The 18,424-nt window shown below is 49.0% G+C and overlaps 1 protein-coding gene and 1 non-coding gene across 3 annotated transcripts in view; both read left to right on the top strand.

Annotated features, from left to right (window-relative positions):
- The first annotated feature begins 4,788 nt into the window (after positions 1 to 4,788).
- Positions 4,789 to 4,924, top strand: LOC123828637. The gene has a single exon (XR_006787483.1). It is a non-coding gene; the product is annotated as a small nucleolar RNA SNORA71 (small nucleolar RNA).
- Positions 4,925 to 6,715: 1,791 nt separating this feature from the next.
- Positions 6,716 to 18,424, top strand: part of BIN3 (bridging integrator 3) — a 41,397-nt gene continuing 29,688 nt past the window's right edge. Inside the window, exon 1 of one of the 2 annotated variants that reach the window (XM_045852825.1) lies at positions 6,716 to 6,817. In XM_045852825.1, the coding sequence (XP_045708781.1) occupies positions 6,810 to 6,817 (8 nt within the window). In that variant the 5' untranslated portion in view covers positions 6,716 to 6,809. The remainder of the gene's footprint in view (positions 6,818 to 18,424) is intronic. The other variant, XM_045852827.1, reaches the window with a different exon arrangement.

Below are 18,424 nucleotides of genomic sequence, written 5' to 3'. Positions count from 1 at the left end.
GATTTGTTTCTCACCACGCGTGAGACCTGCAAGGATTCCCCAGGAACGCCATGCTTTCTTGGGTGAAGTGGTCACGTGGGACACCTTGTGGCTTTAGCTGAGGGCAGATGGCTATCCCAGCCAGGGGACCAATGTCCTGAGGCTCTCTATCACCCACAATTAGCTCAAAACCTGACCTCCCATGCAACCCTCTGATAGCAGTGGGCACCCCTCCTGGCTGCAAGCTGACCCCTGGGCCATGACACAGCTGGGCCATGGACCTTGTAGCTGGAAGGACTTCAGCCCCACTTTCATCACAGGCTCTCCTGTGGTCAAGGACACCAAGCAAGCCTTGTTGTCTTCCTCTGGGAGGCAACAAGGGTTAATGAGATGCCATGTGAGGATGAGCAGACCATAAATGCCAGCTCCCTCTAGCATGTATGCCCCCTTTAGGTACTTTCTTTCCTACTCCATGGCAGGTTAGACAGCCCGGGGTTAAATGCTTGTCGCTTTCACTTGGCCAACTCTATGACCTTGGGCAATTGGTTCAGCCTCGTCTAAAAAGTTTTCTCATCTATAAAAGAGATCATCAGAGGAGCTGCCTCATCAAGTTCCTGTGAAAAATACGTTGTCTAGCACATGTGAAAGTCTGCTCAGGGTGCAAGCCTGCAGTGGTAGTGATCATCATGGGGGATGGCAAAGGGCACAAAAGGGGGTGGGGACACCCGAGGCCTGCTGCAGGGTGTGTGGGAGAGTGAAGTCTGAAAAGACACACCAGGACTGATGGGACAAACCACACAGCCCCCTCCACACCTCAGCAGCCTCTATGGCAGCTGCAGCCCTGGGGAATGAGGGCGACTTCTCCCAGACCCCTCCCTGTGGGAGGGCCCACTCCTGCCTCTCTCCACCCTGTTTGCTCTAAGCTTTTTTCAACCCCATTTGCCACATCAGCTTTTTGAGGTCAGAGAACACCAAACACCTGTGGATATTTTATTTCTAAAAGAGACTCGGCAACAGCAAAGTCAAGATGAAGTGCTTGATCTCAGGAGATGCAGAAATAACCTTGCTTCTTCTCTTTGACTGTCGCAGTCCAAAGGCTATGTGTCCTAATCTTTGAGACTCTTCAGACAGACACCCACCCGTGGCTTCCAGCTGAAGGGCCACTCAGATAAATGTCTCCTTGGCAGGGTGGGGCAGCATTGTAGGGGGATGGAAAGGGTGGGGCCGAAAGAACAGGATTCTCAGGTCGGCCTGTCCCGGAGGCAGCCCAGCACCATCCCTCCCCTGCTTCAGTGTCCCCAGCAAGGCACCAGGCTCCCACCCCCGTCACCCTGACCAACAGGCGAGACTGGGCGAGCGCTCAAGCTCTCCTGCCCCAGCACCTTGCACAGCAGGAGCAAAGAAGGCCACTTTGGGAAGGAAGGTGGCCCAAAGTATTAGACACTACTCCCTTGCAGACAGAGAGGAAGGGAAGATGTTGAAGCGCAGGGGGTGGGAAAATGGATACCATCCTCCCCTGAAGGAACTTCTCAAGCCCCCTTCTGAGCCTTGAGGCCCCAGCCCAAGGCAGCAGTTCTGAGCCACCAACCACTCCCCCACCCCCACTCCACCCCCCCACCCCCTCCCTGCAGCCCAGGTACCAGACCCACATCACAGCCATCATGGTCTCCGTGTGCTTCCCGTCATCCTTTTCACCTCAGGAGCCATGGCTCCAGTGACTGCCTCTGACTCCCCCTTCCCAGGTGTACCCTGGACCCACCTGGAGAATCAGGCTATCTAGAGCCAACTGAGAGCCCAGGAGCACTGGACTCAGTCCCCCTCCTGCCAGTTCTCTTTCCAGTGGGGGCCAAACTGCCAGGGGGCTGCCCAGCCTGACCAAGCAGTGCTGGATGGGCGCCTGGGACACATGCCGTCCAGGGGGATTGTTTTCCCTGCTGGGTGCGCTCCCTCACACGTGTCTCCTCCCTGGCTTCTGTGAGCTAATCAGGGAGAAGGAGGGGGAGGAGGGGGATGCTGCTTGCCTTCCCCGTTATCTGCAGCAATCCACGGTGACTAATGCTCCCAGTTGGTAAAAAGGCAGTGTAATCAAAACACTTTTTTTTTTAGTCCTTTAAGTTAGTCATTCTCCCAGAGTGGAGGAAAAAAAAACCCACAGCAGTCACCATGAAATGCAAGCTGAGAGGCTCAGGCTGACAGGGGAACTAAAGCATCGGCCATGGCAGCTCCCTGTGGGTCTGAGGCCCAGGCCCTCCTCTTTGGACCCTTGGCTGGCCTTCTCCCACACCCTCATTTGTTCTTGCTTTCCTCCACACCTAGGCTGTCTCACCCCTGAAGGACTTCATGCCAAGTGGGGGCCTGCCCTTTTCTCTCACCCTGCCAGGTGCTGCCACCTGCTGGTCCTGAGGTCCCGAAACTGGAGGAAGCATATAAAAGTTCCCAGGATGAGGCCAAGGATTCCTCGTTAGGTTGTTCAACACATGCTGGCCTTCGCCCATGCCCAACCCAGCCACTCAGTGCTCAGCTCTGCCTCTCCCCCACCCCCGCCATGCCCCGCTACATTTCTCTGCTGGATTCTGACCCCGCTGGGCCCTGACAGAACCATAGATTGTCAGGAGCCTCAGGACTCATCAACAAGAGGTGGCATGCCATCATGGCAAAAAGCATGAGAGGGGAGCCAGGTTTGCCCAGATGGGAATCTCCATCCCACCACTTACTGGCTGTACTTCAGCTCCTCCGCACCAATAAGGATAATAGTACCTACCTCATGGAGTTATTGCAAATATGAAATGTGAACTGCTTAGAATAGTGCCTGGCACAGCTCAAGTGCTCAATAAGTAACAACAAAATACTGAAGTAGAATGCATACCATAAAGGCCCCTTTGCTCATCCAAGGCAGACATTGCTAATCAATCACAGAACTTTCCTGCCAATGACAGCTTCCTTGGATCCTCAACTTGGCGCTCCACGCAGCCCGTGAAAAGTGATCTGAGTTGGCACATGGGATCTAATCTAGACTCTACATTCAGCCAAGGAAGATGAGACCACAAGGAGGGAAGAGACTCCTTCAAGCTGCATGGAGGCAGAGCCAGAGTCCAGATAGTATTTCTGGCCCTCCCTGCTGCTTCCCAGTCCAGTTTCTGATTTGCTACTTTATCGTGGCCTCTGAGTCATCAAAGTGGGCTCCCCACCACTGGAAAGTCTAACTCTGAAACTTTCCATCTTCTCCCACCCTTGCTCCTCTCCCGTCCAGGCTGCCCAGGAAACTGTTATTCTGAGACATCCTGCTGAGCAGGCACAGAGTAGAGAGAAGTGAGGAGTGAAACCACAGAGAAACCTGAGGATCCAGGTCCTCATTTATGCTGCAGGGCCTCCTGGAGGCAGAGGCATTTTGGGCTGCAAGAGAGCTCAGCCCATTGATTCGGCCCCTTCACATTCAGTCCCTCTGCTCTCAGCCCCCAGGCTCTAAAGAAGTCTGTAATGGTTCAGGTCCACTCCTGGAACCCTTGCACTCAGCTGATTAGAGGTGGGTGTAGTTTAAGAACCAGAGGGTCAACCTCTGTGTGGGGAAGGCTGCAGGACAGCACCTATGACAAGCCCAAGATGAGGACCACTGGGCACACCTGCTTACAAATCTCTACGTGAAAAGCTCCAAGTAGAGGTCAGGGGTCTGATGGCAGAGCTGGTCCTTCAGCTGCTTTCCTTCTGGTCCACAGCTCTGTCCCCTGAAGTAGATCTCTGCCACCTGCACACTCTTTCACTGCAGGCTCAGACTTTTGGGGAGAAAGCAGTACACACCAGGCCTGAAAATAGGAGAGTCCACCTCAGCCCAAAGCTCCTCCACTCTCAGCTTCCACTTAGAAACCACATTTGTTCCCTTCTCATCCCTCCCCTGAAGGGGTAGGATCAACCTGTGGGGTGCTGTTCTCTGGTTCCAAAAAAGAAAGACATTCTCCCAAACCTGGGTCTGGAGACACTGAAGCTGAGTTTTTCATGACAGTGAAAGGTGTTTGTGTGTCCTTGTGCTCACCTCCACAGCGTGAATGCTACATGGCAAGTTGTGCTCACAGACAGAAACCTGGTCCCCAGGACAGCAGGATGCATGACTATCCATCCTCAGGCCAGCACACCTCAAGCTGAGCAAATGAGCTTCCAATAAGGAAATGGAGCTGGGCTCATAGCTGGCACTTTCCAGACAGACTCCTGGGAGGTCAGCATTCTTCCCAGTACCTCAAAGATTCTGCTGGCTGCATGAAAGATTCAGGCTTATAGGTTAAGAAGCACAGCCCCAGTTGGGCCTCAGGCTGAATCCTTCCCTCCCAGAAGGTTTATGTTTGGCTTCGGTGGTTGCAGATGAGACCTGCTCTGTTGGCTTACCTCTCTGTTCAGGCCCCTCCTCACATGCTCCCCTCATTCTTCAATTTCTTGAGGGCCTTTGAAGTCAACAAGACCATTGACTTGAAACATCACAATGTTCACACTTCAGTGGTGTTGATCCATTCATCTTCTGGGTGAGAGGACCAAGACCCAGAGAGGAAAATGACTTGTCATAGTACCAAAGATGGAACAAGAGCCCAGGATCCCTCTAGACTCAGTCTAGAGCTTATCATTTTTGCCCTATGGGATGTGTCTGCCACCCCCTGGTCCTGGAATAGACTTTCCCTGGGATATGGCGGCTGCCTGGCTAATACTTTTGGAAATGCTTTAGCACCACAGGGCAATAACTAAGGGAGACAGAGTATGGAGAAAGTAAGAAGCAGGTGGAAGAGCTCTCTGTAGGTGCTAAAGTGCCAGAGACTTATAAAAACACAGCCCAAGTGCATCCGGAAGTGATCGCAGACTTCCTGTGCCCTGGTCATTGATACCACAGGGAGAGGAACTGATGAAAGCATTTTCCTGTGTTTGGAGGGTGCACTCTGTCCCTACCAAACCCTAGAGCTTTCATGTATGTCTTAAAACACACACACACACACACACACACACACACACACACACACACAAACGCAGCACCCTCACCCTCCATTCATCATACCATGAGCAAGGCGGCAAGGACTATCTCTCCCTGTGCCTACATGCTCTGCCCTGGCTGCCCCTTGGAGACTTGTACCTGTCCTCTTCACTCTTCAAGGCTGCCCTAGTGCTCATTTTGACATGTTCCTTGAGCAGTAACATGAAGCTGATCTGTGTGATGTGCTTGGAGCCCCCCCTCTAATGGAAAACCTTTCAGGGGTGTCCAATGCACAGCCTGCGGGCTGCATGTGGCCCAAGATGGCTATGAATGCGGCCCAACACAAAATTGTGAATTCACTTAAAACCTTTTTTTTGCTCATCAGTTTTTGTTAGTGTTTGTATATTTAATGTGTGGCCCAAGACAACTCTTCTTTTTCCAGTGTGGTCCAGAGATGTCAAAAGGTCAGACACCCCTGCTCTACTGAGTCAAACTCTGGACCCTCAAGAATGGACACAAAAAACAATAATGAGAGACTACCTCCTGTGGGCAGTCCTCTGAGCTCTCCTACTCCCCCTGGCAGAGCCCTCTACCTGCCCTGGGAAGTAAGAACAAATTATGCATGTTTTCTGCTCTAGTTCATTGATTTAGCTACTCTCCAAGCAACACCTATAATATTTAGAGTCCATTTGAAGAATGCCCAGAGGGAAGGCCCCTGGAGGCCCAGCAGTTACCCACACAGGCCTTACTGCCTACTCTTCTCACTTCTAAGGCAAAAAAAGTTCTTGGAGGTGAGGTCCACATGCCCCAGAACCCCAGACAGCTTATGAGCAGCGAAGGCCCTGAGTTCTGAGTTTGGGAGACCCAAGGCAAACGAGCTGCTTACCTGGAACTTGGTCCTCTTCATAGTGAAGGTAAGTTCCTTCTGCTTGGACCCTCCCAAGCCCTCATCTCTGATTCACCTGGCTAGCATGATTCCTTTTCAGGACTTGGCTTATACATTGGCTCCTCCCTGAAGCCTTTACTAAAACCCCATGGGCAGCTTGGGGGGCTGGGGGTGGTGCTTACAGATTGCCAGGGCCCCTGTTCTTTCCCATCATCTATATATTTTTCATGGATATATCCTTGAAGTCACCACAGTGCCTGCCACATTGTAGGAACTCAATGAATATCTGAACGTGGAGAAAGAATGGGACCAGTCACATCATTTGGGTTCTGTAGAGAGTTGCACAGAGGGAGGGCTGGAAGACAGGGAGCAGCCCTTACTCTTTGTCCTCTTGCGTTGAGTAAATCCGCAGAACATTCCAACCTGAAAAGCACCTATTCTATTTATATTCAGAGCCAGCCCTGTGATATCTTGGAGGGAAAAGATCCATGTATTTGTCTGTAACACGTAATGGCACATACGATACTTAAGAGACAAAAGACAATACAGTGAATATGTCTCCCTCGGGCTCCTGCCCCCCTCATCCCCCATTGGCTCCTAAGCCCTAAACAATTACTGTTACTGTCTCTGGATTAGAAATCTCTTTACAGACATAAAAAACGAGGCAATAACCAGGTTAAGCAACACGTGTAGTCAGCAGAAGAAAGTTTACAAGTCAGTTTTGAAGGCAGAAAACGCACCCAGAGAGCTTCCTACCCCCGCCCCAGGTAGAGTCCGGAGTCCCCAAAACAGCACGTGAGGGTCGCGAGCCAGAGTGTCTCCCGGCTACGTCCGCAGCGGAGGAAGGGTTAACGCGCCTGGCCCCGCCCTCTCAGCCGCCTCTTCCGGGCAGAGCGGGCGGGGTATACGTCACTTCCTGGAGACCGGGTGAATCCGGAAGTGATCCCCGAGGACCGAGCTGCGGTGGAGAACCCCAGCAGTAAGGCCAGTTTCGGAACCATGAGCTGGTGAGTGAGGCCCCGCGGCAGGGCCGCTAGGGCTCCAGGCCCGCGACGCGCCTTGCCCTGCGTCCCTCTGAGTCCCCTCGCCCGCGCCGCCCGCATGGACCCTCCGCCCAGAGCAGGGCCCGACTGGCCCCGTTTCGAGGGTCGTTCGAGTGTTGTTCCAGTGCCCTTCTCCCGTGCTCTGCCGGCATCTCCAGCTCTCGGCCGGGAGGTGTGGCCGGGGGTCCCGCTTGTGACTCGTTTGCTGACTCTTAAAGTTCCACGGCGTCAGCCCTGTTCTCTGCCGGCTGCTTGAAGTGAGGGACTTCCCTGTTCCCTTCTCTTTTACGTACCGTGGAGGTGGAGTACCTGCCTGGTGGGTACCTCTCCACTGCTCCCACCCACCAGAGCTGTGGCCCTCAACTATGGTAGTCTGCACCCCTTCCCTGATCAAAACCCAGTTGCTTTCAGATGACTAATCTTTGCACCATTTAAGTCTTTAAAGGACAAAACTTGCTTCTCTTTTGGGAGGGTCCAGAATTAAACAACCACACCCACACTCCCACAATATGATTGGACTAATATTATTCATTTTCAGGGCCATTACCCAGTCCCTGCTGTTAGTCTAAAATAGACGTAGGTAAGCTGAAACATCCTGGAAACTGTCATCCCGTAAGAGAAGAAACCAGGGAGGGTTAGAGGAGTAGTCACAACTCCAGAGCTGGAAAGTACGTCACTACAGGACTATACAATACTTGGCTGTAGTAGACACTTCATCATGTGTAATGGTTGACTTATTTTGTAAGACTTAATTTGCCCAAAGGACCTTACATCCTTTCAGGCCAAAGCCCTGTATATCCACAAACCCAAAACTCAGGGGATCCTGAGTGTGCTGAGTACGTGGACCCCAGCAGGTGTACTAGATGAAGCAACCCTTTTGGAGTCCAGGTTTTGTTAGCATAGTGAACATGTGGCCTATTTCTTTGTGCCAAGTTAAGTGCACAATATCTAGTCATGGTGAAGGAGGATGGTAGAATATCCTTCAGAAAGGCTCTTGCAGGCTCACGTTTGGCCGTCAGTGGAGACTATAAGCTCTGGCCATAAACAGTTGATGTCTGTCAGTGTCAAGGACAGCTCTCTAATGTAAAATTTAAGCAATGTCTGTACCTGCTTCCCCCCTGCTTCTTAGAGGAAGATTGATGGACAAATGCCAGACTATTCACCAGCACATGGAGGGAAGCCCCGAGCAATGCCCTAATAAGCCCCAGCAGGAGCTGCTCCTTTCCCTCCACCTTTGCTCCAGGAGGCCCATAGGGGGCTGGGGCCCTAAAAATCTAACTTCCCTGTCTTGTTATAGCTTAGTTAGTGATGGGCGAAGTGGCAGTCCTTTGATTCCCTCTCCTAGAGGAATTGCTTCCTAGAAGTGTCAGCCTGGGTCCCCTGACCTTGTGATGTAGATATCCCCTTACCAGCTGCATCTTGAAACTTTGGTTCTCCCACCTAATTTTTCAAGATAAAAAGCAGAAAGTGCAGATACTTCATATTGCTTAGATTTGAGTTTACAATTAAAAAAATATCAATCTTTCCTTCACAAATCAGAAAAGCAAAGCAGAGCCCACTAAAGGAGAGGGATTCTCTGGGTGATCTGAGGTGCACTCTTCCCATCCATCTTGCAGAAAGTTTTTTTCTGAAAAGCTAGCAGCCTATTTCCTAAGGCCTGTCAAGTTGAAGAAAATTGAAATTGACAACTAGCTGTCCAGCAAAAGCTGCAATTTTTATCCAGTAGAATTAATTTACCCATATATGCACATCTTGGCACCTCCTTGGAATGAGGGTCACAACCAAAAGGGCAGCTTTGCCCCTCAAAGCTAAGATTCCTTTCTCTTCCTCCTGAGAGGACTTCTACGTCATCTCTTGCGTGGACCCTGACCCCCTCTCCCTGAGAGGGGACCAGCACCGGCGCCTGGGCACACAATTGCACTCAGTTCCTGGCTCAATGGCTGGCAAGGGAACCGGGGCTGGATCCTTCTGATTCACTCCTGGAGTGGTTTTTCTGCTCTCAGAATGAATCCACCCATTCATCTGAGACTGGAATTCTCAGTGGGGGAAGAGACCAGAGTGACGTAGAACCGTCATGGGAGTTTGATGCCCAAGGTCAAGTTCACCAAGCACATGGGATATGCCAGCTATCATTGAATAAGTGCTAGAGACACGCAGCCCATGGTCCCCAGAGGGTAACCATTGTTCTGGGCTTTCAAAATGTCACAGTGAGAAATGTCCAATATTGATGCCCTTTGCACACTGTGGACTTTGCATGAAGAGTGAGCAGCCTTTGTTCTTTGCTTCCTCTGTTCATGCAGCCCGCCCACCCCTTGTTTGTTTAGTGGGTACCTGCCCCCATCCTGTGCCATCTCTCCATCCATTCATCTACCCAGGCACCTATCACCTTGCAGCAAGGTGGTCCAGCAATGTGCCCTGCCAGGAAGAAGGCATTTGGTGTTCACATCCCAGATTACTGACCCAAGCCAGTGCTTCTCTCTCTCTCCTCCGCTCCGTGTCCCCCTCTGTCTTTGTGTGTGTGTGTGTGTGTGTGTGTTTTTTCCTATGGATATAGAAGGAGAAGTATGTAGAATTAGAACAGTGACCCTAATCTTTGCACCATTTAAGTCTGAGCTGAGCTCCCTCCAGGGAGTGTAGCCTTCCCTGCAAGCACACACCTTGATGATTTTAGGCTTAAATGACAAGGAAAAGGAGTACTGGAGGAAATCGTCCTATACCTAGATGTCCAGGAGTTTGACTCAGATGAGGGAAGGGAAGTGAGAATCAGAGCAGCGAAGTTTGGCTAGGAGTTAGAGTACTGAGTTCAGGTTCGGGTTCCCTCATTCACAGTGTGGCCCGGCAGGCATTTAACCTTCCTCTGTCTTGTTTTCTCCAGCTGTAGCATGGAATGGGTAATCCCAGCTAACACTTTGTCACCCAAGTCCATTGTGAAACAGATATAGACTATGCAGGCATGGTTTTTTCCAGCTTTTCTGGGCCCCTTTACCTCTGTCTGCCAAATACTGGTATTTCTCAGGCTCATTCTCTCTCTTTTTTTCTGTTCTCACCCCACATACCCATATACCCTCCCAATCACCTTCAGGCTAAAGGCCTAACTTTGGGCCATGGCTTAGAAGGCCTTTCTGGGTGTGGCTGCCTCTCTGTAGCCCTGTGTCCAAGCTCTCCCTGGTCTCTCTTGCCCTCTTCCTGAAATGTCTTTACTCCCCACCTCCACTGTCCACCATCCCCAGGCCAACGTCGACTCATCTTTCAAGAGTCAGGGCAGGCTTCACCTCCTCTGCCGAGGGTCTTCCCCTGAATGGCCCCCCACACTCTGCCAAGCGAGGTTGAGTACCTCCTCTGACCCCCATTAGTATCTGTACTGAATTATTGGTTTACTTATCAGGAAACCCACTAGTCTATGAGCTGCTGAAAACAGGGACTATTTCTTGGTCTCCACTGTCTCCCTAGTATTGTTCCTGACAGTCAGTAAATGTGTACTGAATGTATGAATGAGGACTTTTCTCCCATTTACTGACTTGCCTTAACTCAGGAAAAATTGTAATATAAAAACATGGAAAAGCTACAAGCCACTTCCTTAGATGAAGAGCCCTTAAGAATGCCGTTGTTAAATTGACTGGTGGGAGAAGCAGCTTTCAGGACTCTGTGAGGCTGTCTCTGATTGTCCTCTCCCCCCATCTACCCGCCCCCGCCAGCTACGTTCTCCTGTACTTCCTTAGCACTTCTCCTGTAGGACTCCCCATTCTCCCAGGTGTCACAGATGTGTACCTCTCTCCCCTGAGCACTTTGGGAGAGCAGGATCTACAGCTTCATCTTTGTGTTCACGTACTACCTTGTGCATGGGAGGTACCTAATAGGTAACTGTAAAATGAAGTGAATAGAGAAAAGAAAACGGCAGACTGCTGGATGAGACGGAGCACCCGTTCGGTTTCAAACATCATCTCAGTGTGGCTGTTTTCCCTCTAGCATCACCATTGCTGTCTCATGTTGGTATAGTGCTTTTAACTTTTCAAATTGCTTTCCCTTCCATTATCTGATTTCATCCTCGCATTTACTCCTTGAAGTATGCATTCAGATCTTATTATCTTCCTTTGACAACTTATTAGAATTCAGTCAGACAATACCTGGCAGAATTGGAACTAAAGCCTGCACTTTCTGAGTATTTTCTCTGCTTGAACAGGAACATTAGCAAAGTGGAAGACGATTCTCAGGTTGAATGGGTCTCAAAGGAAATCACTTGACTTGGCTAGTATGTAGCAACACTACAGGGAATGAATTACAGGAAGTTGCCAGTTTTCACACATCAGGAGATAGATAAAATCCTGTTTACTGCTGACCTCCAGGCCTTCGGAACCACCTCAGCTGCTCCCTCCCCTGGGGCCCTCCGCCTGGGGCAGCCGTGCCACTCACGCCTTCTGTGACTGGGCAGACCAGGCTGCACTCTAGAGAGCGTGGCAGTGCCAGAAGATGGGGACCCTGTGAGGGACTCTAAGGGTCTGTATTCCAAACACTGCTTTGGGCACAAATGCAAAATACCACACTCTTATTTTAGCTGTTTGAAGGAAATTTTTGCATATTTTGGAGTAGTTTGAAAGTTGAGTATCTGGAGTCCCACAGCTTCTGAGTCAGAGGTGTTTTCTTATGTATTATATATACTCTTTAAGTAAGTCTATTGAGATGGCTTTCGAGTTGTCAATGAAGCGATTAGAATTGTCTTCCCAACCCATTTCTGGTGGCTAATCCATTAAATGGAGCCCAGTGTAGTGAGTGTATGTCACATAGATCATATTCAATAACTGTTGGTTGATTTACTGAATGTGGAACATTTGTGATGTACAAGGGTCTGTGCTTAATGTTGGGGGTCCTTCAAAGGCTATAAAAATTGATGCCTCTCTTCGGCCAGTATGTGAAGGGTGCCAGGGACTCACAGGATAACAGTGGGTCTCTGAACATTGGTGTGGCGTCGTTAAGAAAGGCTTCAGGTAGAGGATGGGACTGTGCCTGAACCTGACCTCCCTCGCAGGCACTGTTTCCATGGGGAATGAGAAGAATGGTGGGAAAAGGTATGTGGGCACAGAACGAGTCACAAGGGTTTGGGAGAGGGTGGTGGACAGTCAGGAGGCCAGTCTGCGTTTAGTAAATAGTGGCTTGGGTAAGAGGCTTTGTTGCTGAGAGGTGGCACCCTGGTTGGGGCTGCCTTGTAGTGCCGTCTGAGGAACTGAATTTGAGCATAGGCTTTTGAAAACTGAAGGTTTTGAGCAGGAAAATGGAATGGCAAAAGCAATGCTTTAGTGAAATTAATTGGGCAGTGGTCTGCAGGTTAGCTCAGAGAAGAGAGAGATTGGAGCCAGGGAGGCTCACCTAGACAGTGGCTTCCAGGGCTTTTTGACTCCAGTTTGCAGTCAGATGTACCTTTGCCATCACAACACACACATGCACACACACATTTACACTTGAAGTAGGTGTCACACAATATATGCAGTCTGATGTTTTTTATTGTTCTATTTCATTTTGACCCCCTTGGACTGATTCCATGACTAATTTTAACACGTGTTTACAATGGACTAATGGAGTCAAATAATGGGGTAGCAGTTTACATGATCAGTGAGGAGTAGCTACTTTACATAGACCTAGTTTGGAAAACACTTATCTAGGGGTATATTACAAATGCTCAGACTGTAAGCTCACACCTGTGACCTCAGCCAGGCTGGAGACAGTGTTGCTCATTTGGTTGTTTTTCGTGGGTTATGATAAGACATAGAGAGGGGACAACTGTAGCAAACACGGCCCATGTTCTTCATAAAACCTGATTCCATAGAGTTGCCAACTGTCAATCACTTTGAAAACCCAGGTAGACAAAAGCCTCTACTGAGATGTTTGGTTTCTTAGTAATTAGGGAAAAGCAGATTAAACCAACAATGAGATGCCATTTCACAGCCATCAGACTGGCAAAAGTTTTAAGGACTGGCAGTGCCCAAGTATCTGAGGCTGAGGAGCAGTGGGAACCGGCATCTACTCCTGAAGCTCTGGGGAGCATCAAATGAGCTCCGCCGTTTCGGAGATTCATGCAGTACCTCCTGGGGCGGCAGGTGGGCCCGCCCCCTCACCCAGAGAGAAACTCCTGTGGGGGGGTGGCAGGAGACGTGTATAAGGATACAAGGGTATGAGTTGCTTTGTTGTTTGTTGTTTTTTGTTTTGTTTTTGCTTTGTTGTTTATAGATGCCCAACCTATAAGGGATGGGTTAAAAAATGTGATTTTTCTTAAACATAATGAAATATGTAGTATGTAGGTAAAAGGAATGAAGTAGAGCTATATGTATCAGCATGGACAGATCTCAGAACCTGACACTGAACATAAAAAGTTAGTTTCAAAGTGATACAGTCAATACTGTACTGTTTATATAAAGTCCAGACCTTAAAACAATACTACATTGTGCTTACAGATACAAACTTACATAGTGAAAGTGTAGAATAATAAACACTACCTTCAGGGCAGTGGTTGTGTTTAGGGTAACGAGGAGGGAGAGGAGGGAGAGGAATCCGGTTGGAGCCCTCTGGGAGCTTCCCCAGGATCTGGGCTGTTCTACTTAAAGAGCGAGAATGGCTGCCAGTGAGAATAGGACAGTGCTACGTGGTGGGCACGTCAGTGTTATCATACATTCTCTGCAATTTCTCCAAGTGTTCACAGTGTTTTATAACTCTTGCCTGGGGTAGACCTCACTGTTCCCAGCAGGAGCATTAGTGCATCCCTCGGCCAATAGCTGGGGTGGCCTGGGGAGGTGGCTTGGCGGTGACTTTGTGTCTCAGCCCTCCTCCTTTGACCTCCTGCTTTCTAGCAGCCAAGTCTTCAGCAGAGAGAAGAAGAGTGAAAGCTCTTCTTAAGGTTTCTGGTGGGTGAGAGATGGAAGTGAAAATGAGGCTAGAGATGGTGCCTCAGAAGCTAAACAGCTGGGCTGCTGCTTTTCAGGGTCCAAAACTAAACCACTGCGAGCCCCTCAGGGTGGAAGGCGAACTACCTGAGGCTTCTTCACTCCGGCTTGCCAAGCAAGCAGCACACATCTTTTACCTCAGAACACCTTGTGTCCCCCCTTTATAAAATGTGGAAACCCACTTTCTACCTCTTCTGGTTGTAACAGGTTAGAATGAAAAGAGGTGATAACTTGTCTGTCAGATGTTAGAAGATTCATAAAGGGCGGGCGGGACGGGAGTTGGGAGGAACAAAAGAATTTCAGACTGCCTCTCTGAACTGCCTGCCTTCTTCTCTTTTCTTGACCTTTAGGTACTCCATCAGCCTCCAAATTTCTTTCACAAATCCTTTTACTACTCAGTAGGAAGTCACCATGCAGTTTTAGGCAGATACATGAACTCCGGCCTGGCAGTGGTACATTCTGGTGTTGGGGCTGCTGCTTGCCCTGGAAACAAAAAAGCATTTCAGGTCTTTCAGCCACGCTTACCACTGTGTGATTTTGTGCAAGTCACCTCTCTGGGCCTCAGTTTGATCATCATCACCAAAATGCCACCACCACCATCTGGGCAGCAAATATTTGCAGGCTACAGGCTGCTTACTATATGCCAGGAACAGTTTTTGTTGTTGTTGTTGTTGCTGCTGCTATTGTTGATTTTACTATCTTCATTGATTTTTGCGGGGGGATATCAATGGGAGAGAGAAGCATCAGTGGGTTACCTCCCATACACACCCCAACCAGGGACCAAAACCACATCCTAGGTGTGTGCCCTGACCTGGAATCAAACCCACAGCCTTTCTTTCAGTGTACAGAATGATGTTCCAACCAGCTGAGCCACACCGACCAGGGCTGTGGGGGACAGTTTTTGAAAACATTAAACTCATTTAGCTTCACAGTGACCATGATAAACGAGGAAACTGAGACACAGGAAGGTTAGGTGATTTGTTCAAGGTCTTAGCTGGCAGTTGCCAGAGGCAGGACTTGAACCCAAGCAGTGTGGCCTGAGAGTCCATCCCCTTATCCACTGGGCCTTGTGTGAAATACAGGAATGTGCCACTGTAAATGGACTGGTGAATCAGAAGCACCGAGCACAGAAGCTATTGCAGATACTCAATACGGTCACTTTGATTACACCATCTCACTGAACGTTCTGTGATTCATTCTGTCTTTACTTTCAGAGGTCAGGCTGGGGAGCAGTGGGGAAGGAGGGATCATAGCTGAGCTGGGTGGTTGTTCTGGTCCAAGTCACAGAGTCATGCCTTTTATTTTTAAACACACACATACCTCCTCAGCCTGTGGCAAGTCAGGGTAGTGTTCTGTGTGCTCTGGTTTTGGATGAAACCAGAACCCGGGATGAACTTTCATTGGCCCATTGGCATTGTGGCCAGCTGGCCCTTCAGGGAGGAAGGCATCCAACAGCAGCTGTTCCACCGGAGCCAGCTGACTCTCCATAAGCCCTGCCTGGCCCTAGCCCTAGGTTTTCTCTCTCTGATTATCAAGGTGGTGGTAGCCTTGGTAGGGCCTCAGACCAGACAAGGCAGTGACCCAGGATCGAGTAACAGAAGGCTGGGGGGAGGAGGGCTTGTCCTCCCAGGCTGCAGAAGCTGCTGCCTCTCGCCCACCTTCCTGCTCTTGCCCAGACAGTGACTCAGGCCCGGACCACTCCCCTGGGAGCCAGGGTTTCAGCCACTATCGACTGCCGCCTACTCTTTGCACTGCCCTCCCTTCATTCTCACCTCCCTCCCTTCCACTCCCCCTTCGTCTCCCCAGAAGTGTGGTCTTTACCCCACTAAAGACCTTGGGAAGATAGAGGTCGGGGAGACTGAATCATTTCGGGGCTTTTTTGACTCCCAAGCCAAGCTTTGGCTCATCCACATTCAATAGAAACAAATTCTGGAAGCCAAGTGAGGACTAGAGAAGAATATGTAGGTTTGGGCTCCTTTACACTCCTCTTTGCGATGGGAGTGCAGGTATCTCCAAAGAGGTCAGGGCTCAAAGGATCTGCTGGGGTGACCAGGGGATCCCCACCCATCTGCCCTCTGGGCCTGCCTCTTGTCTTCTTTCTGCCTCTGCAGTCAAGGGGTGGGGAAACAATAGATTGAGAGGCCTAGCAAACTGAAAGTGCAAAAGAGCTGTTTTTGTAAATAGAAATTACACAAGAGCAGGAGTTTTTTTGGACAGGTTTTACCAAGACAGACAGAATTAGCCAACTGGCATCGTGCTGCTAATAGAGATATTTACTGTTTGAAAAAGTATATTTGTAGCTTTGGAGAACATCCTGTTGACTTTTCTTTATTGTGAAGGAAAATAGAACCTTTATTCCCTTTTCCTTCTGTACACATAGAACTTTTTTCTTCTCCGAGGTGGGGCATGTTGGGGGTTGGAGAAGGGTAGGGTTGAGAGAAATGCTTTCTTCATTTTGCTGCTGAGACCAAAATATCCCTTCCCCTGCCCTCTGGTGCTCATATTTGTGGAATGGGAGGCAGAACCATGGAAGGAATCCTGCTCCAGGGGCTGGGAGCTCAGAGCCCTCTTGATTTCTTCCGGAACACAGAGATTCTCCGGGGAGCAAGCCCTGTCTTCTCTCTGGACCTCTGCTAACCCACCGGACTCCAAGGGGAAAACCCCAAGGAAAGCCAGGAGGAGGGGAAACCTAAGTCCTGAAGCCCCGTGAGCCTGGAGGACCGCCAGCCTCAGCCCCATAGCCCCAGCTGTGCCAGGGCCACGCTGCTCTGGGCAGTGCTGCGATACAGTCTCTCTAGCCGCATGCTTTCCAAAGCAGCTGTTTTTCCTGCGGAAGTCTCTGCATTCCAGCAGGCGACTAGAACCCCAGGCTTGGAATCAGGAAATCAATGAGGAGCGGCCAAGGCGCTGGTTGAGGTGTCATTGTTGCTGTTCCCCGTCACTTGCCCCTCGCCACCTTTCACCACTTTGGTGGCGCAGAATCTGATCTGTCCGTCAGAGTGCCTGCTGCAGTTTCCTGGCCATTTCTCTGGCAGAGTGGAGCGTATCTGCCATTTGTCAGCCTCAGAATAAACGCAGGAGACTCTTCTCCTTCGTATTTCCTCGTAGGCTCTTTAAAATGTTTTCCCTCAGCCCATACTCTGATAACTTAACCAGGCTTTGCTGCCAATACCAAAGAGCAGCTCCATGTTCCCGGTCTTCACTGAATGTGCTTCTCCTTGACTCCAGCTGGTACCTGACAGGCTAGTGATACCCTTTTTAGCTTTTATTTTAGTAAGATAAAGATTGGGAGGCCAAAAACAATGTTATCTTTCTTTGTTCTTTATGTAGCCTTGTGTAAGAGTAGCTTTTTACAGTAACCTTAGAGTATGGTATTTTATGGGGCTCTTGGGGCAATGTTCCCATTTTACTCATTCATTCAGGGTTTACTGTGTGCATAAAACTGGGCTATAAGCTCCATGAGATCATAGAATGAGAGACTGTCTTGTTCATCCTGATATCCCTTGAACCTAGCCTAGTGGTGGGCATAAAGGAGGTTGAAAATAGCACTGTGCATGGTGTAGTACAGGAGTTACAAAAGCATAACATTCAGTCTTTGCCTTTGAGGTGCTTATGTGTCATAATCAGAAAGCAAGATGTACACACATCAAAGTTAACCTGCACCCAAGTAGAGTTTACTTCAGCAAGGAAAGGGTGGCTCAGTCTTAGGAAAGATATTTGATAGTCCATGATGATACTGGTCCATAGGCAGACAAACTGGTCACCTAAATGCATGCTGAAAAGGCACTGATATGATTTAAAAACCCAATCTTTATATCTGTTAGTAAACTAGGAATAGAAAGACATTTTCTTACTTTCAGGAGGCTTTCTGGCTGAAACCATCACCCTCTTTCATGTTTAATAGTGAAAGATGATCAGACTTGAAACGTTTTTACTAGTCAGAAGCATTTTTTCTATAATATCTAGCCAATGCCATAACATAAGACAAGAAAAAAGTATAAAATGTTAGGAAAGAAAAGGGAAATTTTGTCATTATTTTCAAATGGTATTACTATCCACTTGGAAAACCCAATTAGTTTTTGTTTTTTTCTCGGCGAATTTCTTGGGCTATGTCGGTTAAGTATATAGGTGTGGTGACTGGTTTATTTAACACTCAGTAGCTTTTCTGTGTATCAGTAAGATAAAATGAAAAAGTAAATTCCATTTATAGTACAACCAAAAATATAAAATTTCATGGAATGCACCTAAGACATGTGTAGGACTAAAAACTTCACATATGTGTTACTTTGGGATCTATTTAACTAAATACATTTGGAGGACCTATATGGGAGGAAAAAAAACCTCCTAAGGCTAAAGGACATGAGAAAAAGACTTGAGCCCCGGCTGGTGTGGCTCAGTGAATTGAGTGCCAGTCTGCAAACCAAAAGGTTGCTGGTTCAATTCCTAGTCAGGGCTCATGCCTGGGTTGCAGGCCAGGTCCCAGGTTGGGGGCGTGCAAAAGACAGCTAGGCAATGTTTCTCTCCCTCTCTTTCTTCTTTCCTTCCATTCTCTCTAAAAATAAATAAAATCTTTTTTAAAAGGAAAGAAAAAGATTTGAATAAATGGGAAAAAAATTTTATGCCCCCGAAAGAGCAAACCTAG

This window comes from Phyllostomus hastatus, unplaced genomic scaffold (genome assembly GCF_019186645.2).
Source record: "Phyllostomus hastatus isolate PE091 unplaced genomic scaffold, TTU_PhHast_1.1 phas_contig_98, whole genome shotgun sequence".
NCBI classification, from domain to species: Eukaryota; Metazoa; Chordata; class Mammalia; order Chiroptera; family Phyllostomidae; genus Phyllostomus; species Phyllostomus hastatus.
Note: the sequence above shows the minus strand (reverse complement) of the source record. Positions and strands in the feature narration are given on the sequence as shown.